Here is a 17,148-nt window from a genome sequence, read left to right on the forward strand (position 1 = left end):
AAGAAGGGTGGCCTGCAAGTGCTAATAACCAAGCAGTGTCTTCGAAGTTGACCTATTACGCAATTTGTAATTGTAAATGCTGTAGCAATGGTTGGTGGTCAGTTCAGGCTTTTTCTACTCGTGGCTCTATATGAGTAGAGAGGGGAAATCATTCAAATGATCATTTAAGGTACTCAGATCTGGCTATGACAATAAGAGCTTCGAAGACCTGCTTTTAAAACCTTTTGTTTGGGAGGGGCAGCCAATCGGGAGAAAGCTTTCTTCAAGCGGGGTGGTCTTTCAGAGAGAAGAGCTCGTTTCAGGCAGTGGATGAAATAAGTGGCTTCACAGTAGCTTAGTATAAGATAAATTATTTTGAACTTTAAATTATTCACACTACCATAGTCCCAGAATAAAAACATTGAGCTAGAAACGAGCATAAAAGGAGATCTCATGTACTGACTGCACTTGCACTTTACTGTATGCCCATGGTCTAAACTGCATTTAGAAGGAAAATACTCCACTAGATTTCTGATTTTGCAAAAGACAGATGAAAGACCTCCTCTATGCACAAAGCTGTGTCCAGATAGATTTCAAGTATCTCTAAGTTCATTTTTGTGCACTTGCCTTCTTTCTTTTAAAGGTGGAAATGAATGAGAATGCAAACTGAAGCTGAAATATTACACTCAAGCTTTAAACAAGACCAACACTTGCAGTGGGTAAATGTTCAGATAGGTGGCTCAAGAAGGAGTTAAATTACATTAAAATAGATTAAAGAAATAATACATGAAACAAACAAAATTCACTTGAAATTTGCTCGTTTTAATTGCATCATCTGTTTATGATGTCTTCTTCTGCACTGGTTTTATGGCATCTGAGCAACTGTCTTCAGCTGTTTATCTCAGTAGGGGGTTATCTCAAATCCTTAATATTTCACAACAGTGTGTCTTAATATTTTACTTCTATTTTTAGACTGTCTTTAAATTCTATAACATTATAAGCCGGAATTGAGTGGAAACTTTGAGCCGTTTGTTTACGACTTGTTTTAATTTTCACCAACATTGATGATGATTTTCCCTTTACACAAGCTGTCATTTAAGTAAGCGTTAACTGTTAAACTGTTTAAAAGAAAGCAAAAAGTAAATCAATGAGAATTAGTTTTCTAACTTAAAAAACAATTGTTGTAGAATTCATCAATTTATTACCCTACATTTATTTTGTACCCCTTCCCAGACCTTTTAACCTATAAATCGAGAATTCACACACTGACAAATGTCTAAAAGCATAAACATTTGAGTATGAAAGGTCAAAGGTCAAGTCTGAACAAACATGGATGTAATGCTGGTTGGAGGAGGAAGATTGTGACCATTCCACTGTCTCTGCAGCTGGACTGATCTAACAAGAAAGTTTAATGTTTAATAAGTCAAAATGAAATGTTCACTTAAGCTTGTTAGGTTTTCCCCATATCCGGACATAAACAGCCAGACAGACAATGGGCACTTTTCCCTTTTGGGGTTTGTAAGGGCTAGTGCTAGCTTGAAACACTCATCAGCTTTGTTTTAAAAGCGTTATTTGAAACTACTGACTTGTCGCTTTTGGCAACGAGATGTAAAAAGAATATCAGAAATGTTGTTTTGGGGGAAAACTGAGGCACATGAATAATAGATGAGCTTTGGCTTTCCATGTTTGGCCCTCCTGTGCAAAGCGGGCTAATGGCTATCGATGTCTCTAGTTTCCTTCAAATTGCTTCACATGAGAGCTCAATTCAAATGGAGAAAGAGTAGACTGCAGTGAAAAGGAGACGAGGGAATGAAATTATCTCTGAATATTGAGATGCACGCTTGGTCAGCCAATTCGTTGTCCTGACAAGTATCAGGTATCAGCGGAATTAGCCTAATGTTAAATTAAGCCCGATCAAGCAAGGCCTTGAAACATTCCCACGTCTCGGTCCTTGTGTGAGGAAAGATGGATGTACGATCCAACTGGAGCGGCGCCAGAAATGAACAGATGTGCTCCTTGAAATCACGAGAAACAAGAAATCAGGGCTATGTCACTGACACACATACTCAGACACGCTCTTTTATATCCCCATGTATTCTCTTCCAGATCTAATTAATCACTTGATTATTTTATCTATTTTCACTGGCTGCCATACACATGGGACAATAGTTGGCGAGAATAAACTTGGCCTATATGATGTTAGTTTTGGCAACAATCAAAAAGCAACCGAGGAAATACAGATGGCGATCTCCATTTTTCTCCCCCCCTCTTTCCCTTTCCCCCTTCATCTCCTCTTCTGATGCTTCCTTGCGCTCTCAAACACATTATTAGGGTATAGGCTAATCTATTCTCCTCTCTCCCTTGTATTTTTGTCTCCTCATACTCAACTAACTAGCATGATTTAGGAATTATGGAATTAGGGCAGCACTCCCATCTCTATTAATGAGGAACAGGATGATGAAAGAGCTTGTTCCTCAATGTGCCATCTGCAGTCACTATTACACATTCACCTAATATATTTCTCTTTCTATTCTTTGCCCTTACCTTCCTCTCCCTCTCTCTTACACACACACACGCGTGCGCGCGCACACACACACACACACACACATTATACCTTAGTTGTAATTACAGAAGAAATAATTTCAGCTCTTCAGGCACTGTTGGATGTGGCGTGAAATGGTGAAATGGCACAGCAAGAAAGTTAACTATGGACCCCAACACCCTTACATAGACACATGCACAAACACATTTGCAGGAGTCCAGATGGGCCGTGTGTTATTGCTGAATAATGCATGCTATGTAGACTCTATAAAAGATACATGGGCAGAGAGAGCTAAGAATCATTCAGGCACCATGGCCAGTTTGGTGAGGGCAACGTTGGAGCATCCCTTGTGCAAATTTGGAGCTATAACAGGCTTTTCAGCTTGTACATATTTAGCTATAGGTGACCCAACAGGGAAAATATTTAGCTCCAGTTAGAGAGAAAAATAAAACTTGCCTTTTAGACACTGTCAGCTGATATTGTGGCTGGCACTCTGCCCGGTGTCTTTGCAGTCACCTTCAAAAGGCTTTTGTGGTTTAAACCATAAAACTTGGGGAATTACACAGCAGATTCTTTGCTAGAGGCTCGGATTTCAGAGCATCGCTTAGAAACACTATGAAAAATATCCAACAGTCTGTCTTCATGTAAAATACCCAGAAGAGGGGAGGGGCGAGGGGGCGAGGGGGGGAGGTCCAGGTGAAGGGTAAATGCTGCACTCATGTGGGGAAAATGAGCAGCGCTTTTTTTCTTCTTCTTCTTTTTCCTCTGGAGTCATATGACAGGACACGCGCATCATTAAGTGTTGCGTTCAGTGCTGACGGAACGCTCACTTCTCTATGAGTCGCAGTTTGATGCACAGTAAGGCCACAAAGAAAATTGATTAGCAAGAAAGAAAAATTGAAAGCCAAGTAACTTCACACAAGTTGTATTATCTCGTGATTTTGTTAAATCAGTATACAGCAGCTGAAAGATAAACACAGACAAAAAACACAAGTAGTTTAACAGTTATATTTAAGTCAACTTTTCATGTAAAGTTGACTACCTGAGAACTAGACTACTTTTTCAGTTTTAGATTGTTAAACCTATAGGGAGAGAAATAATGCATGCCGTGCCTCAAATCATTCTGGGCAACACGTGGGATGCAAGGTCCATTGAAAGTTTTGAGTTTTCATATTTCCGACAGCATTTGAAAGCACCATCGTAACTTCGGACAGACAGCGGAACCAGTGAAGGAATTCGGGAGTTGCCAGCGCCAAGTTCACATACCGTCAAGAAGGAGGAGTTTTCAGGTCATCTTTTTTTTTTAAAAAAACAAGGAGGGTTAACTGTAAGTATTTACTCCCTTGGAAAATATCTATCTACACTTTCCTCTCAACACAGCTGTTTCAGTGTTAGCGTTAGTTGACAAGAAAGCGGAACTAGCTAACTAGCAGGCCAGCACGTACATTAGCCTGTTTAAGAAATTACCCTCTCGGATTTTACCCTCTTTGCGATAGCTGAGCACCACTGCAAGTTTTCAGACAATGTAAGACAAGTTTAATTCGCTTTGATAAACTGTTTGACATTTGTCTCTTCCTCTTTTGTAACTTTTTCATTGCGTTTAAGAAGTTTTGTTTTGGAAACCTCTCGGCCCCAGTGATAGTGTAATGGGTGTGGGACACTGCCTGAAACTACGGGGGTTTCTTGTAATGCTTTTTCACCTGTTTATCAAGTGATCCACGTTACGTGGCCACTTGGCAGTTAACCACAGTCAGGTGTGTGGATACGTGTTACAGCAGGAATCATTAACCACATGTCGTATTTTCCTCAGTCTTCTGTCTTGAAGAATGCTTTTATCGTTTACAAATAGTTGAATCAAATGTCGCAGTTTAGGCTTTGCCTGTCTGGTATGATGTCATAGGTCCCCTTGTTTGTTATTAGTCAACCCTCCTACCCAAAACATGACCCAAAACATGACACACTTTCCTCCTCGGCATAATAAATAGGTTGTCTTTATTCAAGACAGCCTGTAAGGACAAATCGTTGAACAATAGCTTCTGTCTGATTGTTTAAAGAAAATAAAACATCAAGAGTGAAATGAGGATATGTGTTCAACGTGATTGGAATAAGACGCCACCTGTGCTCCAATCAAATCTGGAGGAACAGGTTTGGGTAGAAGAACAAGAAACGCATTTCCCTGTGTGGTGTTTGCCACTTGTGCTTGGTCAAGTGAAGAAACTGCAACATGAATCGGTATGTTCTTTAGCCTCGGTTGTATTATTTCCTTTGTTCCTCTGAACTAACATTTTTCTGTTTGTATTAACTGTGGAATGAATTTAAGGGTTGGGTACGTAGTTTGGGGTGCAAATAAACAAAATATAATATTTAAGTCATATACTTAGTAAATCTAGTCACATATGTGGCTAAACACAGAGAACATTTGCTATCAGTTTATAAAAAGCTCTGCTTTTACTGTCACATTTATTATGTATCGCTGACATGTTCATCTGCCCTCATCGTGGCTATCTAAAGAGTGTAGGTGTGTAAAGGAGTCCACCTTCATTGTTATAGTTGTAAACTCACATCAGTGTCTTGCCAAGTCCAATAATCGGTCAGAAAAGGCAGTGAAGTCTGAGTGAATAAAGTGCACTCTTGTCCAAAAAGCAGAGTCAACAACATTAAATCCTCTGCACTGTCTGCCAAGTAGACTATCCGTATTTTGTTTTTTCTTTTTTCCTTTCCTTTTCCCCTCAGGATGTTTAGGGGCTGCAGGTTTGAAAGGGAACTTGAAGTTCAGGGGTTATTTGCAAAACAGGAAAATGCCACTTGAATGTTAACAAGGAAAAGCAGATGACAGGAAAAATGAGGGGGGAAAAAGCAGCAGTGTTTGCATCTAAAAACTCTAGCCTTGGAGTAAATGATTCAGCTTTGTTTTTACAGTTTACTGCTTCTGCCCTTGACAGTACAGTGATAGGAAAACAAGCTTAATTCTTTGGTTATGATGAGCTTTATCTAATGTTGCCTTGTTCACCAAAGCTTGTCTGAGGCCATTACGCCAGTCATTTTTAGCATATCCCATGATACGAGACTGCATGAAGGTCACCTGACAAAGTAATTTTGTTTGGATTGGATTTGTATCTGCTAAACTCCTGCACGAGCTAACATCACTCATTATGTGATCCAAATTATAACTGCAACAATTAACACACTTTGTTCCTCTAAATGAATTGTACTGAAATGCACAATACAAGTTGGGAGACAGCTTGTTCCTCGTGTATCTTGTTTTTAGATCTCTAACAAACATAAGCATTTTCTTCTGATCTGTTTTCATCTGTCTTGTTTTGACTGAACTATTCATACTCTGCATTGTTTGAAAACTACAGAGGGCACAAAAAAACAGGCAGTTTTCACACTTTCTGGGTTTTAGTTGCTAGACACGGTCAGCTCTTCCTGCTGCTGTTCACAGCTTCTTGATGATACTGCCTCATGCCTAGCCTGCTGTTTTTACAAATTGTGCATGATCATGAAATCTGAATGTTGATCTGAACAGAGCATGCACTGAGCTGGCAAACATGGACTTGTGCATCCTGATGTGACCAGCTCTGGAAGTTAATCACATCCAAGATTATAGCAGTAAAACTGGTAATGCCTTTGTTCTCAGGCATTACCAGTTTTTGGTGACTGAGTAACTGACAATGAAGCTTCTTAAGAATTCAGTGTTTAACACAGAGGAAGGAAAGTTGTTTGATTCACATTACAAGGCACCTTTTTTATGGATATATGACAGGACATGGATTTTATGGATGTTATACTGTTCTAATTAAGTTGATTTAGTGTTTCAGTACATATGCCGACCATAAAGATACTAGTGAGTGCACAGCCTGTTATCTTATAATCACATTTTGTCATTAGTTTCGTGTTAAACCAACCACAGAGAGCATCTGCTGTTATATAATTATTCTAATGTAGCAGCATAGCTGTGTTTTAGGTATTTATGCACTTCATTTTCACAGTTCTGTGTTAAAAGTAGCTCTGGTACTGACTTAAGATGTAAAAACTCACTTTTTATTTTGTTATATCAGTTTATGGTATCATGATTTTTCCTTTTCCAATTTTATTTAGTGACGTACACTGCATCTGTTTCATGCAGCGGGAGGTTGATGCATTTTGAAAATTCTGAAGAAAATCACAAGCTCATCACTTAGTTGTAGTCGAATAAGTTAACAAATGTAAATACCACCGTAAACCTCTAAATATTCCTTAAGGACTTTATTTCATGTGCTTTTTATAAACTTTTACTGGTTATTTCACTGAGCTGCAACCTTAAAATGTCTAATAATAACCAGTGATTTAAATTCACTTTTATGTATCGTAGGCAGGCACGATAAGTGTTTCCTGCTAGTTGTCACTATCCAGTCTCACGCCTCTGATTTCCATATCATAAGCTCCACATCAAAGTTCCCTCATTGTTGGCATACATGATTCTACTAGCCATCCCACTGCTAAGCTTTACATGCCTTATCACTAAGCCAGCTCTGTGTCCAGACTCGCAACACTCCTTCAGGGGAAGGAAAAGAGATTTGTTTGGATTTTGCATCTTTTCTTTCCCTCTCCATATGATGGATACAAACAAGGTGAACATTGATTGCACATTTAAATGCTTAACCTTTGTAAATGCGTCCTCTATTTTTAGTAATGTAAAACACTGAGCCTTTTTTTTTTTCTTTTATTTTGTGGTCTTTCCAAATCTTAACAGATGGATTCATTTATCCTTATTTTTTTAAAACATTAATTGTTCTACATTTATGGTTCACTGCTGTAAAAAATGTTGTCAAATCAGATTTGATAACTTTGTAGCAGGTTGTCAATGTGAGGAAACTTTCCACCACAACTTATCACAGTTTTTCTGGTAGATTTATCTACGAACAAGCCAGGAAACAAAGTAGACCGAACATTTAATGAGTTGTAATCTCTATAAGCACACATCTGTAAGCACAATATAAACAGTATCTGCAAGCAACATCATTTTGATACCTGAAAATATCAGGTTTCCACTTCTCCTATTCAACAGGCTTTGGTTAAAAGGTCGGAAACCATTGGTTTGTTTTGATAATGACTGGTGAACGGGAAGTGTGGCCTTGATATCCTTCATCTGCTATTGTCGATATCGTGGCTGCATCAGAAGCCTTGATATATCAGCTGTTTTATTGCAGGAAATTCATGTAAAAGAAGCTTATTACATATTATATAAGTTACATATTATATAACCATGTTTGTTTTTTGTTCTTTAAATTTTGTTAACACTTGCAAAGTTCACATGGCAACTGTGCTCAACTTAAAAAATAAGTTGCAATTTCATGATAATTGATGCACTCTGATGCTATTTAGTGACCTTTGAACTCTGCCCCTCTTGCAGGCCTCAGACTATTGAGCTCAGTAAGACGGGAGGAGCCTCCAAACAGGACACCAGCAACATGGATGACATGACTGTGGAACAGATGGCGATTAGGGCCAACCAAGTGACTGATGAGGTACTGACTCCTAAACAATGCATACTCACATCCATTGTGTCATCATCTGTCGAACTGTGAAACTTCCTTAAAGTGAGTTTGTAATGTAGAGTTTGTAAATGTACGAATGTCATGCAGGGAAATGGATTATGCTGAAAGGGAGGCACTTCATAAGTTTGCTTATATGCTCTGTATATGAGCTTTTCAGTATAAATTTTCCTAGACGCGTCAATTTAATTTGGCTACAAGGCAAAACACATCTGCTGAATGTATTCCATTTACTTACCAGTATAAAGGACTAGTATATGTATTTGTAGGGTTGGGTAGGGTCAGTGTAGTATAAATGGTAGAAATCTGCCTAGAGACAAGCCAAGTTTATATAAAAATTAAATTAGTAATGAATGAATGTTTACTTGGATTCAAACTTAGCATTTCATTACAGCAGCCAAGAATTCCTAATAATTAGTTGTAAATCACATAATTCTTCAGGAAACTTCCCAATAAATAATTGGGTAATGACTTAGAAATTGTTTATCCCCAGACAGCATTCAATAAGTGATCACAGTTTGAATATAAAAAGGGATTTTCATTGAGTGTCGCTTGATGACAAACCAATGCTAGGCATCCAGAAGGCTAGCATTGTAAGTCCGGGCAGCTATTACGTCCCGCATGCAAAACCACAGTTAGCTTGTGTGCAGGAGAAATAACCAGGGTCTGACTGAAGGTTAAAACTATCCACCAGCTAGCACCTATGAAAGTTGGTTTTTGAATCCTTAGAAAAGAACATAAGCTATAGCTCCAAATTTGGCATAAATACCCGAGAGAGATATTGGTCATCTTATTTTAACTCTGGCAGGAAAGCTCTTGAATATTTTATATAGTATTCATAAGTATAAGCAACAAATCTGAAATATTTAAACCACTAACAGTATTCATAGGAAGTGTGCGCATGCATGTGCCTGTGTGTGCGCACGCGTGTGTGTATAACTTTACGCCTAATTTAACCTGATAGCTCCCTTACCCCTCTGGTTTTGACAGTTTAAATGTTATCAGCTATATCTTAGTGTTTTATTATCAGGGAGATAATTGTTTAATCAGCACTTCAGGGTATCATATAATCAGCCATCTGAATCAAATGGAAGCAAATTAACCTGCTAGCTGGGCTTGTAGCTGTGCACTTCACCTTCATGTAATTTTTACTGTACTAATTATCTGTGGCTTTTGTTTCTTTTTCTCTTTGTGTGCTTTCTGACTTAACCTGCAATCTTCTTTTAATCTTTCTTCTGTCTGCTGCTGCCTGGTTGACGTAGGAGAAAAGAGGAAGGGACAGGGCTTGGGAGGGTCCTTCTGCTAATGCTTACCACTCTGGCTTTGGGTAACCACTCATATCATACCTGAAACACTGTCATGCAGGGACTGGTAATGTGTCAGGGCATTACAGGAATTGGTTATAAGACCAGATTATCTTTAGGAAGCTAAATATGAGGTGTCTTTCTAATATCACGGCTGTTTTGCAGTCAAAAAAACTAGGTTTAAAGACCCTCGAGGCTGTAAAATTAGTTAAATATTTGTGATATTTTCTGATAATCCTGACATATTGCAGCCAGTTAATACCCATAAGCAATTTTCTGCTTCTCTGTGTGTAGAATAACAACTGTCATGCACCTCACCTAACTTTACTTTCAATTAAGCCATTCCTAACAAATAACAGAAACACCTCAGGATTCATCTGTTTCTCAAAGAATTGTCGCAGCATCCCGATCTGGAAAATTTGGCTAAGACAGTGGTTTCAAGCTTAATTAGCCAAGTTCAAGGATTTTGGGAGACATAATGTAATGTTTATCCACCCAAGTGATGTTCTGGCTAAGCCAACAGAAACCTGGCTGAGCTCATCATATCCCTCTCGCCAATTCTGTGTTTGTCTGTTTCTCAGCTCACTGATTAATGTATTCAGAGCAAACATAACACAGAGAATGAGAAATCTGGTCCTCGCGCTCTCGTTAGCAGTTCATTAGTGATGGTAACAATGAAGTCGCATATGTGCTTCAGTCCTCCACTCCTCTGGATGCTCTGTTCTCTTCACTGCGTTTACTATTAATAGAGAAACAAAAGCTGTAACTCACCTGAACCGACTGCATTCCAGTTCACCGCCGTCACTTTGTGTCTGTGGGTGTATTTGTATTGTTGTCCACGCTATCCTTGGAAATCTTAAGCTTTTGTGCACATTAAAAAAGTGACGCCAGTATACCATGTCAGGATGCTCAAACATTTCAATTAACAACATACGACAGAAATACAGCACATCCTCACAACTGATTGACTGGAACAAGGAATGAGTTAGTTTTTCTTTAAGAATTAAAAAAAAAAAAAGCCATCAGTTCAGAGTTGTCAGATTTAATTTTGTGTTGAAGGAGTCTGAGTGAATCAGTGTTCACTATCAGCTCTATTGCTGTTAGTGCATACACTTCTCCCCCAATGACTGCACAGTGCTGAGGAGCTTACAGCTGAGCAGTGCTCTTAGAGTGCAGGGAAATTAAATCAGACAGTATACCATATTAACCTACAGCTCCATACTCTTAAATGTGGTTTTATAAATTTGCTGGTATCTACTTTCATTTATCTGTGAATATCAGATGTGTAGCATCTTCCCTGTTTTGCTTATCACTTGCATCTTTCCACTTTCCTGATTTTCTCTCTCTCGTTCTCTCTCTCTCGTTCTCTATCTCTCGTTCTCTCTCTGTCTCTCGTTCTCTCTCGCACAATAATCAGTGTATCTGTTTACATTAGCAGTTAAGCAATCCAAGTTTTAAAACTATATCTATACTTAAGTTCACAGAACACTGCCCTGTTAGCTGCCTCTTATTTGTAGCATGGGATTGCACACTAATTGAGCCAGATAAACCAATGCAGCATAAGAAGTCTTAGGTGTAACTACAGTTACTACTTGAGTTTTTTCAGTCTGTTTACAGATTACTTTTAACTAGAACCTTGAATTCTCGTTACACTCTAATGCCTTCTGTTTGTCTTTTGTTTTAAAGTCACTTGAAAGCACACGGAGGATGCTACAGATGGCAGAAGAGGTGAGACTTTATTGATTTTGCTCTTGCCAATAAACCACTGTGATATATTCAGTGGAGTCTTGCTGTAGCAGCCAGACAGGTTTTGTTTTTTGTTTTTGTCGTAGGCCATTACCTGAGGTGGGATCAAGAACTGTGGCTTGATTAAGCATCCAGATTTATATTTTTGTTAGTATTTAAATGCCCAAACCCTGATTGGAGATGCCTAGACTGTGCTGTTGCTTTAGCAAAGCATTTGTTACTACCTGTCAGTTTTTTGGCTGAAACCAGAAATGTTGGTCCTTGTTCTGCTCTCTGAGAGAGGCTGTGTGAGCTGGAGGGTTTGTGTGCTTGAGCTGTAGACCAGAACAAGGACACAAGATAAAATGGCCACTTCCCTTTTATCCTAATTCTGAAATCTAACAAACTCTGTCAGTGCGCCCCAGGGCAGCTGTGGCTACAATGTAGCTTGCCATCGCCAGTGTGTGAATGTGTGTGTGAATGGGTGAATGACTGAATGTAGTGTAAAGCGCTTTGGGGTCCTATGGACTAGAAAAGCGCTATACAAATGCAGGCCATTTACCATATTTTAAATGCATAAATTAATTTGTAGACATTTGACTTTTTAACTTGTTTTTCAGAGCAAACAAACAGGCGTCAACACAGTGGTGATGTTGGACCAACAAGGAGGTAGATGAAGATGTTTTTTTTCTGTTAAATATTTGTGGTATTATCAAGACAATTACTGGATGCTAATGATTAAGTTTAAGGAATTGCTGAGTCATTTGTTGATTTAAAAAGAAAAAAAAAATACTTGGTAGTCAAAATCAGCCAAAGAGCATAGCCTTTAATGACAGTTTTTTTTCTAATTTTGATGATTTAAGAGTACAGATTTCCTGATTAAAATTTTATTTATTTATTTTGCACCAAAGGAAGTCAAGATTGTACAAAATTTTTGGTATTTAACCAAAACAAAACATAAATTGCAAGAAAAGAATGTGTAAAGATGCTTGAGAATGTTATGCCAGTAGAAATATTTACTTTCTAGACATGAGATGAATTAATTTGCACCAACAACAGTGGCTGCAGGCACGCTATAGTGTTGTGTTAAGTTGGGGGGTTTACACATCTGAATTTGCAGCATCCAGGCAAATATATTCATTGTCGTACTGAAATTCACCATTCATAAAAATTGGCCATTGTTATACTTTTTATTTGAGTAAGATTTGCTTTAACTTTCGAGTGCTGTTTCAGGTTTATGTTCCATGCTAAACAATTGTGTATTTGTATTTATTTATTGTACTAACTGCAGTATTTTTACAATATGCCTCTTTTCTGCTGCAGTGGCCCAGTTATTGACCCAGTTTGAAAATTCCCCCAGGGATCATTTAGTATAATTAAATCTATTCTAAAAATGAATAAATCAAGGTGATATTTAAAACACAATTTACAACCGTTTTCTAGTGCATAGCAAGCAGAGTTTGACATGGTGTGCTGTGCCTGTCTGTTTTAGAACAGCTGAGCCGTGTGGAGCGAGGCATGGATCAGATCAACCAGGACATGAGACAGGCTGAGAAAAACCTTACCGACCTCTCAAAGTGCTGTGGCATCTGTGTCTGCCCCTGTGATAGGTATAGTGTATACTTGGAGCTGCCGAGAGATCTAAATCACTGACTTTTGGATCCATAACACCCTTTTTTTTTTTTTTTTTTTTTTTTTGTGCTGTGGTGGCTTGTATGTTCATTGTGTGTACGTGACTGTTTTTTTATGGGGGTTCACAATGATACAAAGCAAACACACAAGCAGTCTGTGTAAAGCTGAGAAAACTGCATTTTACAGTACAACCTGTTATTTTTATTTTGGTGTTGTACAAAAGTAAAAATTGCACTAATTTCTTCTATGCATGTTAAGTGACAATTGAATTACTTTGCTACTGTTTGCATTGACATAAAACCTTTCAGTTTTGCTCCTTAATACAAAAGCTGGACTTGGTTGCAGAATATTTGGTTGAATTTTTAAAAATTCAAAGCAATGCAGGTTGTTTGTTTTTGTTTGTTTGTTTTTTTTTAGAATGAGAGGGCAGCACTTATCTCCCAAGCAGCATTTCTCCCGAGAATCTATAGAGTATTCTAAGTATTAATCCTTTAAAGGATACTAAACATTTACGTTTACGCTCTGGACAGTCCTGTCTAGAGCGTAAATGTATGTAATGTGAACTTTAAACGGCTAAGTTGTGAACATGGGGCTTTATTCATTCACATTTTCAAGGAAAATTAACAAGACCCTCAGAAAATGTATGTTTTAGCTTTGTGACCCTCTTGCTTACAACTCTTAAAATATTGAATATTATTTGCTTAAAGATCTCCACAATATCAGTGGTCAGTCAGGAACATTTCTCACGAATACTTGATTGGCTGCTGTGGCCCAAATGTGGCTCACAATGTCTGTGTGTGTTGACATAAGGAGAAAAAAAACTCTCTGCTTGGCAAATGTACATTTCGTGGTGAGAAGATTGCTGATTAAATTTGTGAGCATTTCCAATCATTAATGGACAGATAGGAAATGTGATGGTGTTCCAGCCAACTTCTTAATGTGAGCCGCATACTCATCTGGGCTAAATGCACTTAAAATCCTCCATGCAGCGATGATTTTGGAGTGTCACTTTGTGTGCACATTGAGATCCTATGATGGTTTTAACATGCAAAAAAAATCTTCCCAAAATGCTTTCACTTTGGAGAAGAAGATTCTTTGATTATCAAGATATAAGGTAGGGAATCCTTTGAGTTTCATGGCTATTACTGAACATATGTAATTGTTGCAGTGACTGAATTTAAGTACTTCTGCATTTGTTCATGCATCCTGACACGCTGTTTTTTTGTTTTGTTTTTTCGCTCCAGAGTGTCATCAATCGAGAATGACTCACGGTATAAGCGTACCTGGGGTACTGGAGGAACTGAAGGTGAAAATGATGCAGATGGCTCAAAAGTGGTCTCAAAGCAGCCTTCAGGCGTCCGCAATGGCCAGGCTGCCCAGGTTAATGCTGCGGGACCATCAGGCCCATACATCCAGAGGTACTGTCCTGGTTATTTTATATTGCTAAAAGTCTTGAACTTTTTGGTGTTGCCAAAACTATTGCAGTCAATTTAACAGAACATATGTATACTTTGCATATGTATAACAGAATAACCAATGATGCACGTGAAGATGAAATGGAGGAGAATTTGGAGGCGGTCGGCAGCATCATTGGCAACTTGAAAAGCCTTGCTGTGGACATGGGAAGTGAGATAGACAAGCAGAACAAACAGATTGACCGCATCAACGACAAGGTAAAAACGGCTTAAAATCACATGAACCTCTAGTAAATGTGAAAAGGGGTCCAAGTAAATTTACTTTACTGATCCATAAAACACTTAGTTGCTGTTTTTTTTTATTTGTTTGTTTGTTTTCTACACTCCCCCCTAAATAATTTGAATTGTATGTAGTTGATGCTCATGTCTGCGTCGACTCATTGCTTCATATGATGGGCTGTTACCCCCTCATGTATATCAGATTTTTGTAAAAACATTCACAAACATGCATATGTTCTTACAGAGGAAGAGAATGGAAACTTACTCATAAAAATTTACAACTGATAATAAATTGCTACTTGGGGAAGGAAAAACAGCTGTATAACTGCCCCTTTCCACCTGTCTGTGTCTTTAGGCGGACATGAACAAGCTGCGCATTGATGAAGCAAACCAGAGGGCCAACAAGCTCATCAAATAGATGAGAAATCCCGCTTCTGCTAGTTTCATCAACCTTGAGCCTCTCTCGCCACACACACACACACACACACACACACACTGTATATTTGTGCGCATCTGCAAACATACTTTGCAAGTAAAAAGAAATTCTCTCATGAAGAAGTTTTGCCAGTAGTGTGCCTGCCCTTATCGCACTAAGTTGTACGTAGAGTGAAGACAACTTCTTGGACTGTCCACCACTATTCACACCCTTTTACACACATGCCTAGTCATGCTGGACCGTGAGAAACAGTGTGAGATACTTCAGTAAGTGGCTGACTGCCTATCACTGCTGTTTGATACCAAACTACATGCATGTAACCTTCACAGGGAGGGAAGTGGCACATTTGCTGCTTTCCGTTTTGTTGTTTTGTTTTTTGTTTCTCATCTAAGTCAAGAATGAGCTGTTTTGTTGATGTGACCGTTAACTCATCAAAACTGATGAGCTGTTGTCTCCATAAAGCCTCATGTAGTTTAAAAGGAAACATCAACTCTGGTCTGAAATGAATCTTACTCAAATCCTTATACATACTCCTTATCATTGTGTAATTAGGTTTATTGTATCATGTGTAATGCTTTGATATTATTTGCTTATTTAATTACTCATGAAGCAGAAATGACTTGCGAATAAAGTTCTCTTTAACACTTTGTTCCCATGCCATTTATGCCTGTTCATATAAAAGGGCTATTTAAAAAAATAAAAATAAAAATAAAAATCTAATGTTGTACCTGAATGAAAGAATTTTGATGTTGTTACTACTTAAAATTTCTGATAGATGGGGAGTTAAGGTCATTGTAATTACTTGCTACAAAGAGATGACCTGTGGTTAGAAACATTGTATAGCAATCACTCGTTCTTCTTATGAGAAGGAAGGTCTGCAAGGATCATGAGGTCTGTTTATCATTACCTGCCCTGAAGCAATTAGTTTACTTCACAATAACACTGAACTTGGGATATGTAACAGTAGGTGAACTGCTCTCTTCTATGTTCACCGTTTCTTCACTTTGATCACAGTGTTGATGTAAATACTGTTTAACAGGATGACTAGAGGCAATTAATCTAATTTCTTAACTTTGTTTCCTCTTAATGGTTAATGGAGATTAGTAGCTTACAAGAGGAGACATAACAACCTGTGCAGGGCAATTTGATAATTGTGGAACTGTTCAGTTCTGAACCACAGATGAGCATTGTTTAACCTGTTGTGAGGTCTCTTTATGTGCTAGGTTCAGGCCAGTTGGTTACTAAAATCTTGGCATTTTAAAAACAATAACCTATAATAAAAAGTGGTGAAATCTGTAGGAACCCAATCAATCTTATACACGATGTACGGTTGTGTTGTAACAGCCGCTGCATCGTAAAATGCTCCTCTTACATGTGTAAATAGTTTTTACAGCACAGCTATGGTACAATATCATCTGACGATTGAAAGGAGAATTTAAATTTGTGTTGTCGAAGCTGTAGCCAGGCTGAGAAATCGTCGCTGGCAGCAAAAATGCAAAAAGTATACATGTAAGTGAAAGTTGTTAAAGGGGTAAACACAGGCACAATAAGTCCTGGTGGGTTGTATTAAGGCTCGCTGAGGAAAATTGGCCATTGATAAAGGGATACAATGTGCCCAAAGTATCTCTCGTATGAATCTTCTTATTTGTTTTGAAGAAAAATGCTAATTTGCATGCTGTGCTGCAGGCATATACCTACTCAGTTTGTAAGGATTGAAATGAACTGTTTTCAGGGCTTTGTATTGCTATAAGTGATCATCCTCAGCCTGTTACGTATGAGCTCGGATCTAATTAGTCTATTCTAAAGCTGCCTTGCTGTCTGGAAGCTGTTTATTCATTGTTTCACCCACAGCCACTGGAATGTAAATACAACAGTTTTGTGTATTTTAAATATGTTCATATGGAGCTCATCTTATCTGAAATTAGCTCGGTGAGCGGATGACTGCTCAAAGTGAAAATGCCTTCTGTTTCACGCTTGCCACTGTTGAATTGTTTATACTCAATAAATCTCTTCTGAAATTCAATTGAATGCACTTTTTTTTTTTTTTTTTTTTTGATGTAGTGACAATAATTAAAGACTGCATTTGTTTAAAAAAAACAAAAACAAGCTTGTATATTATCATAATTTTAATTTAACTTTATTTCAAAATGTTTTGGTTTTTTTTTTTTTGGTTTTTTTGTTTTTTTGTAGGGTCAACATTTTTGGATATTTTACATACCTGGAAAGTACAAAATGCAATTTTTAAAAACCACTAAACTGAAAAGGCAGGTAGGGAAGGTGTGAAGGAATAACTGTGGAT

General features: G+C 38.1%; 1 protein-coding gene across 3 annotated transcripts; it reads left to right on the forward strand.

Annotated features, from left to right (window-relative positions):
* The first annotated feature begins 3,302 nt into the window (after positions 1-3,302).
* snap23.1 (synaptosome associated protein 23.1) lies at positions 3,303-16,872 on the forward strand. 3 transcript variants are annotated; one of them, XM_026152159.1, is made up of 9 exons: positions 3,303-3,379; positions 3,705-3,848; positions 7,917-8,031; positions 11,049-11,090; positions 11,708-11,756; positions 12,580-12,697; positions 13,964-14,137; positions 14,248-14,392; positions 14,769-16,872. In XM_026152159.1, the coding sequence occupies exons 3-9, from the start codon at positions 7,975-7,977 to the stop codon at positions 14,829-14,831; spliced, it is 648 nt and encodes a 215-aa protein (XP_026007944.1). In that variant the 5' UTR covers positions 3,303-3,379; positions 3,705-3,848; positions 7,917-7,974; the 3' UTR covers positions 14,832-16,872. The 3 variants fall into 3 exon arrangements, with proteins under 3 accessions (XP_026007944.1, XP_026007943.1, XP_026007942.1); XM_026152158.1 differs by lacking the exons at positions 3,303-3,379; positions 3,705-3,848 and adding an exon at positions 3,870-4,046; XM_026152157.1 differs by lacking the exons at positions 3,303-3,379; positions 3,705-3,848 and adding an exon at positions 4,565-4,753.
* The last annotated feature ends 276 nt before the right edge of the window (positions 16,873-17,148 follow it).

This window comes from Astatotilapia calliptera, chromosome 19, assembly GCF_900246225.1.
Source record: "Astatotilapia calliptera chromosome 19, fAstCal1.2, whole genome shotgun sequence".
In the NCBI taxonomy this organism is placed as follows: Eukaryota; Metazoa; Chordata; class Actinopteri; order Cichliformes; family Cichlidae; genus Astatotilapia; species Astatotilapia calliptera.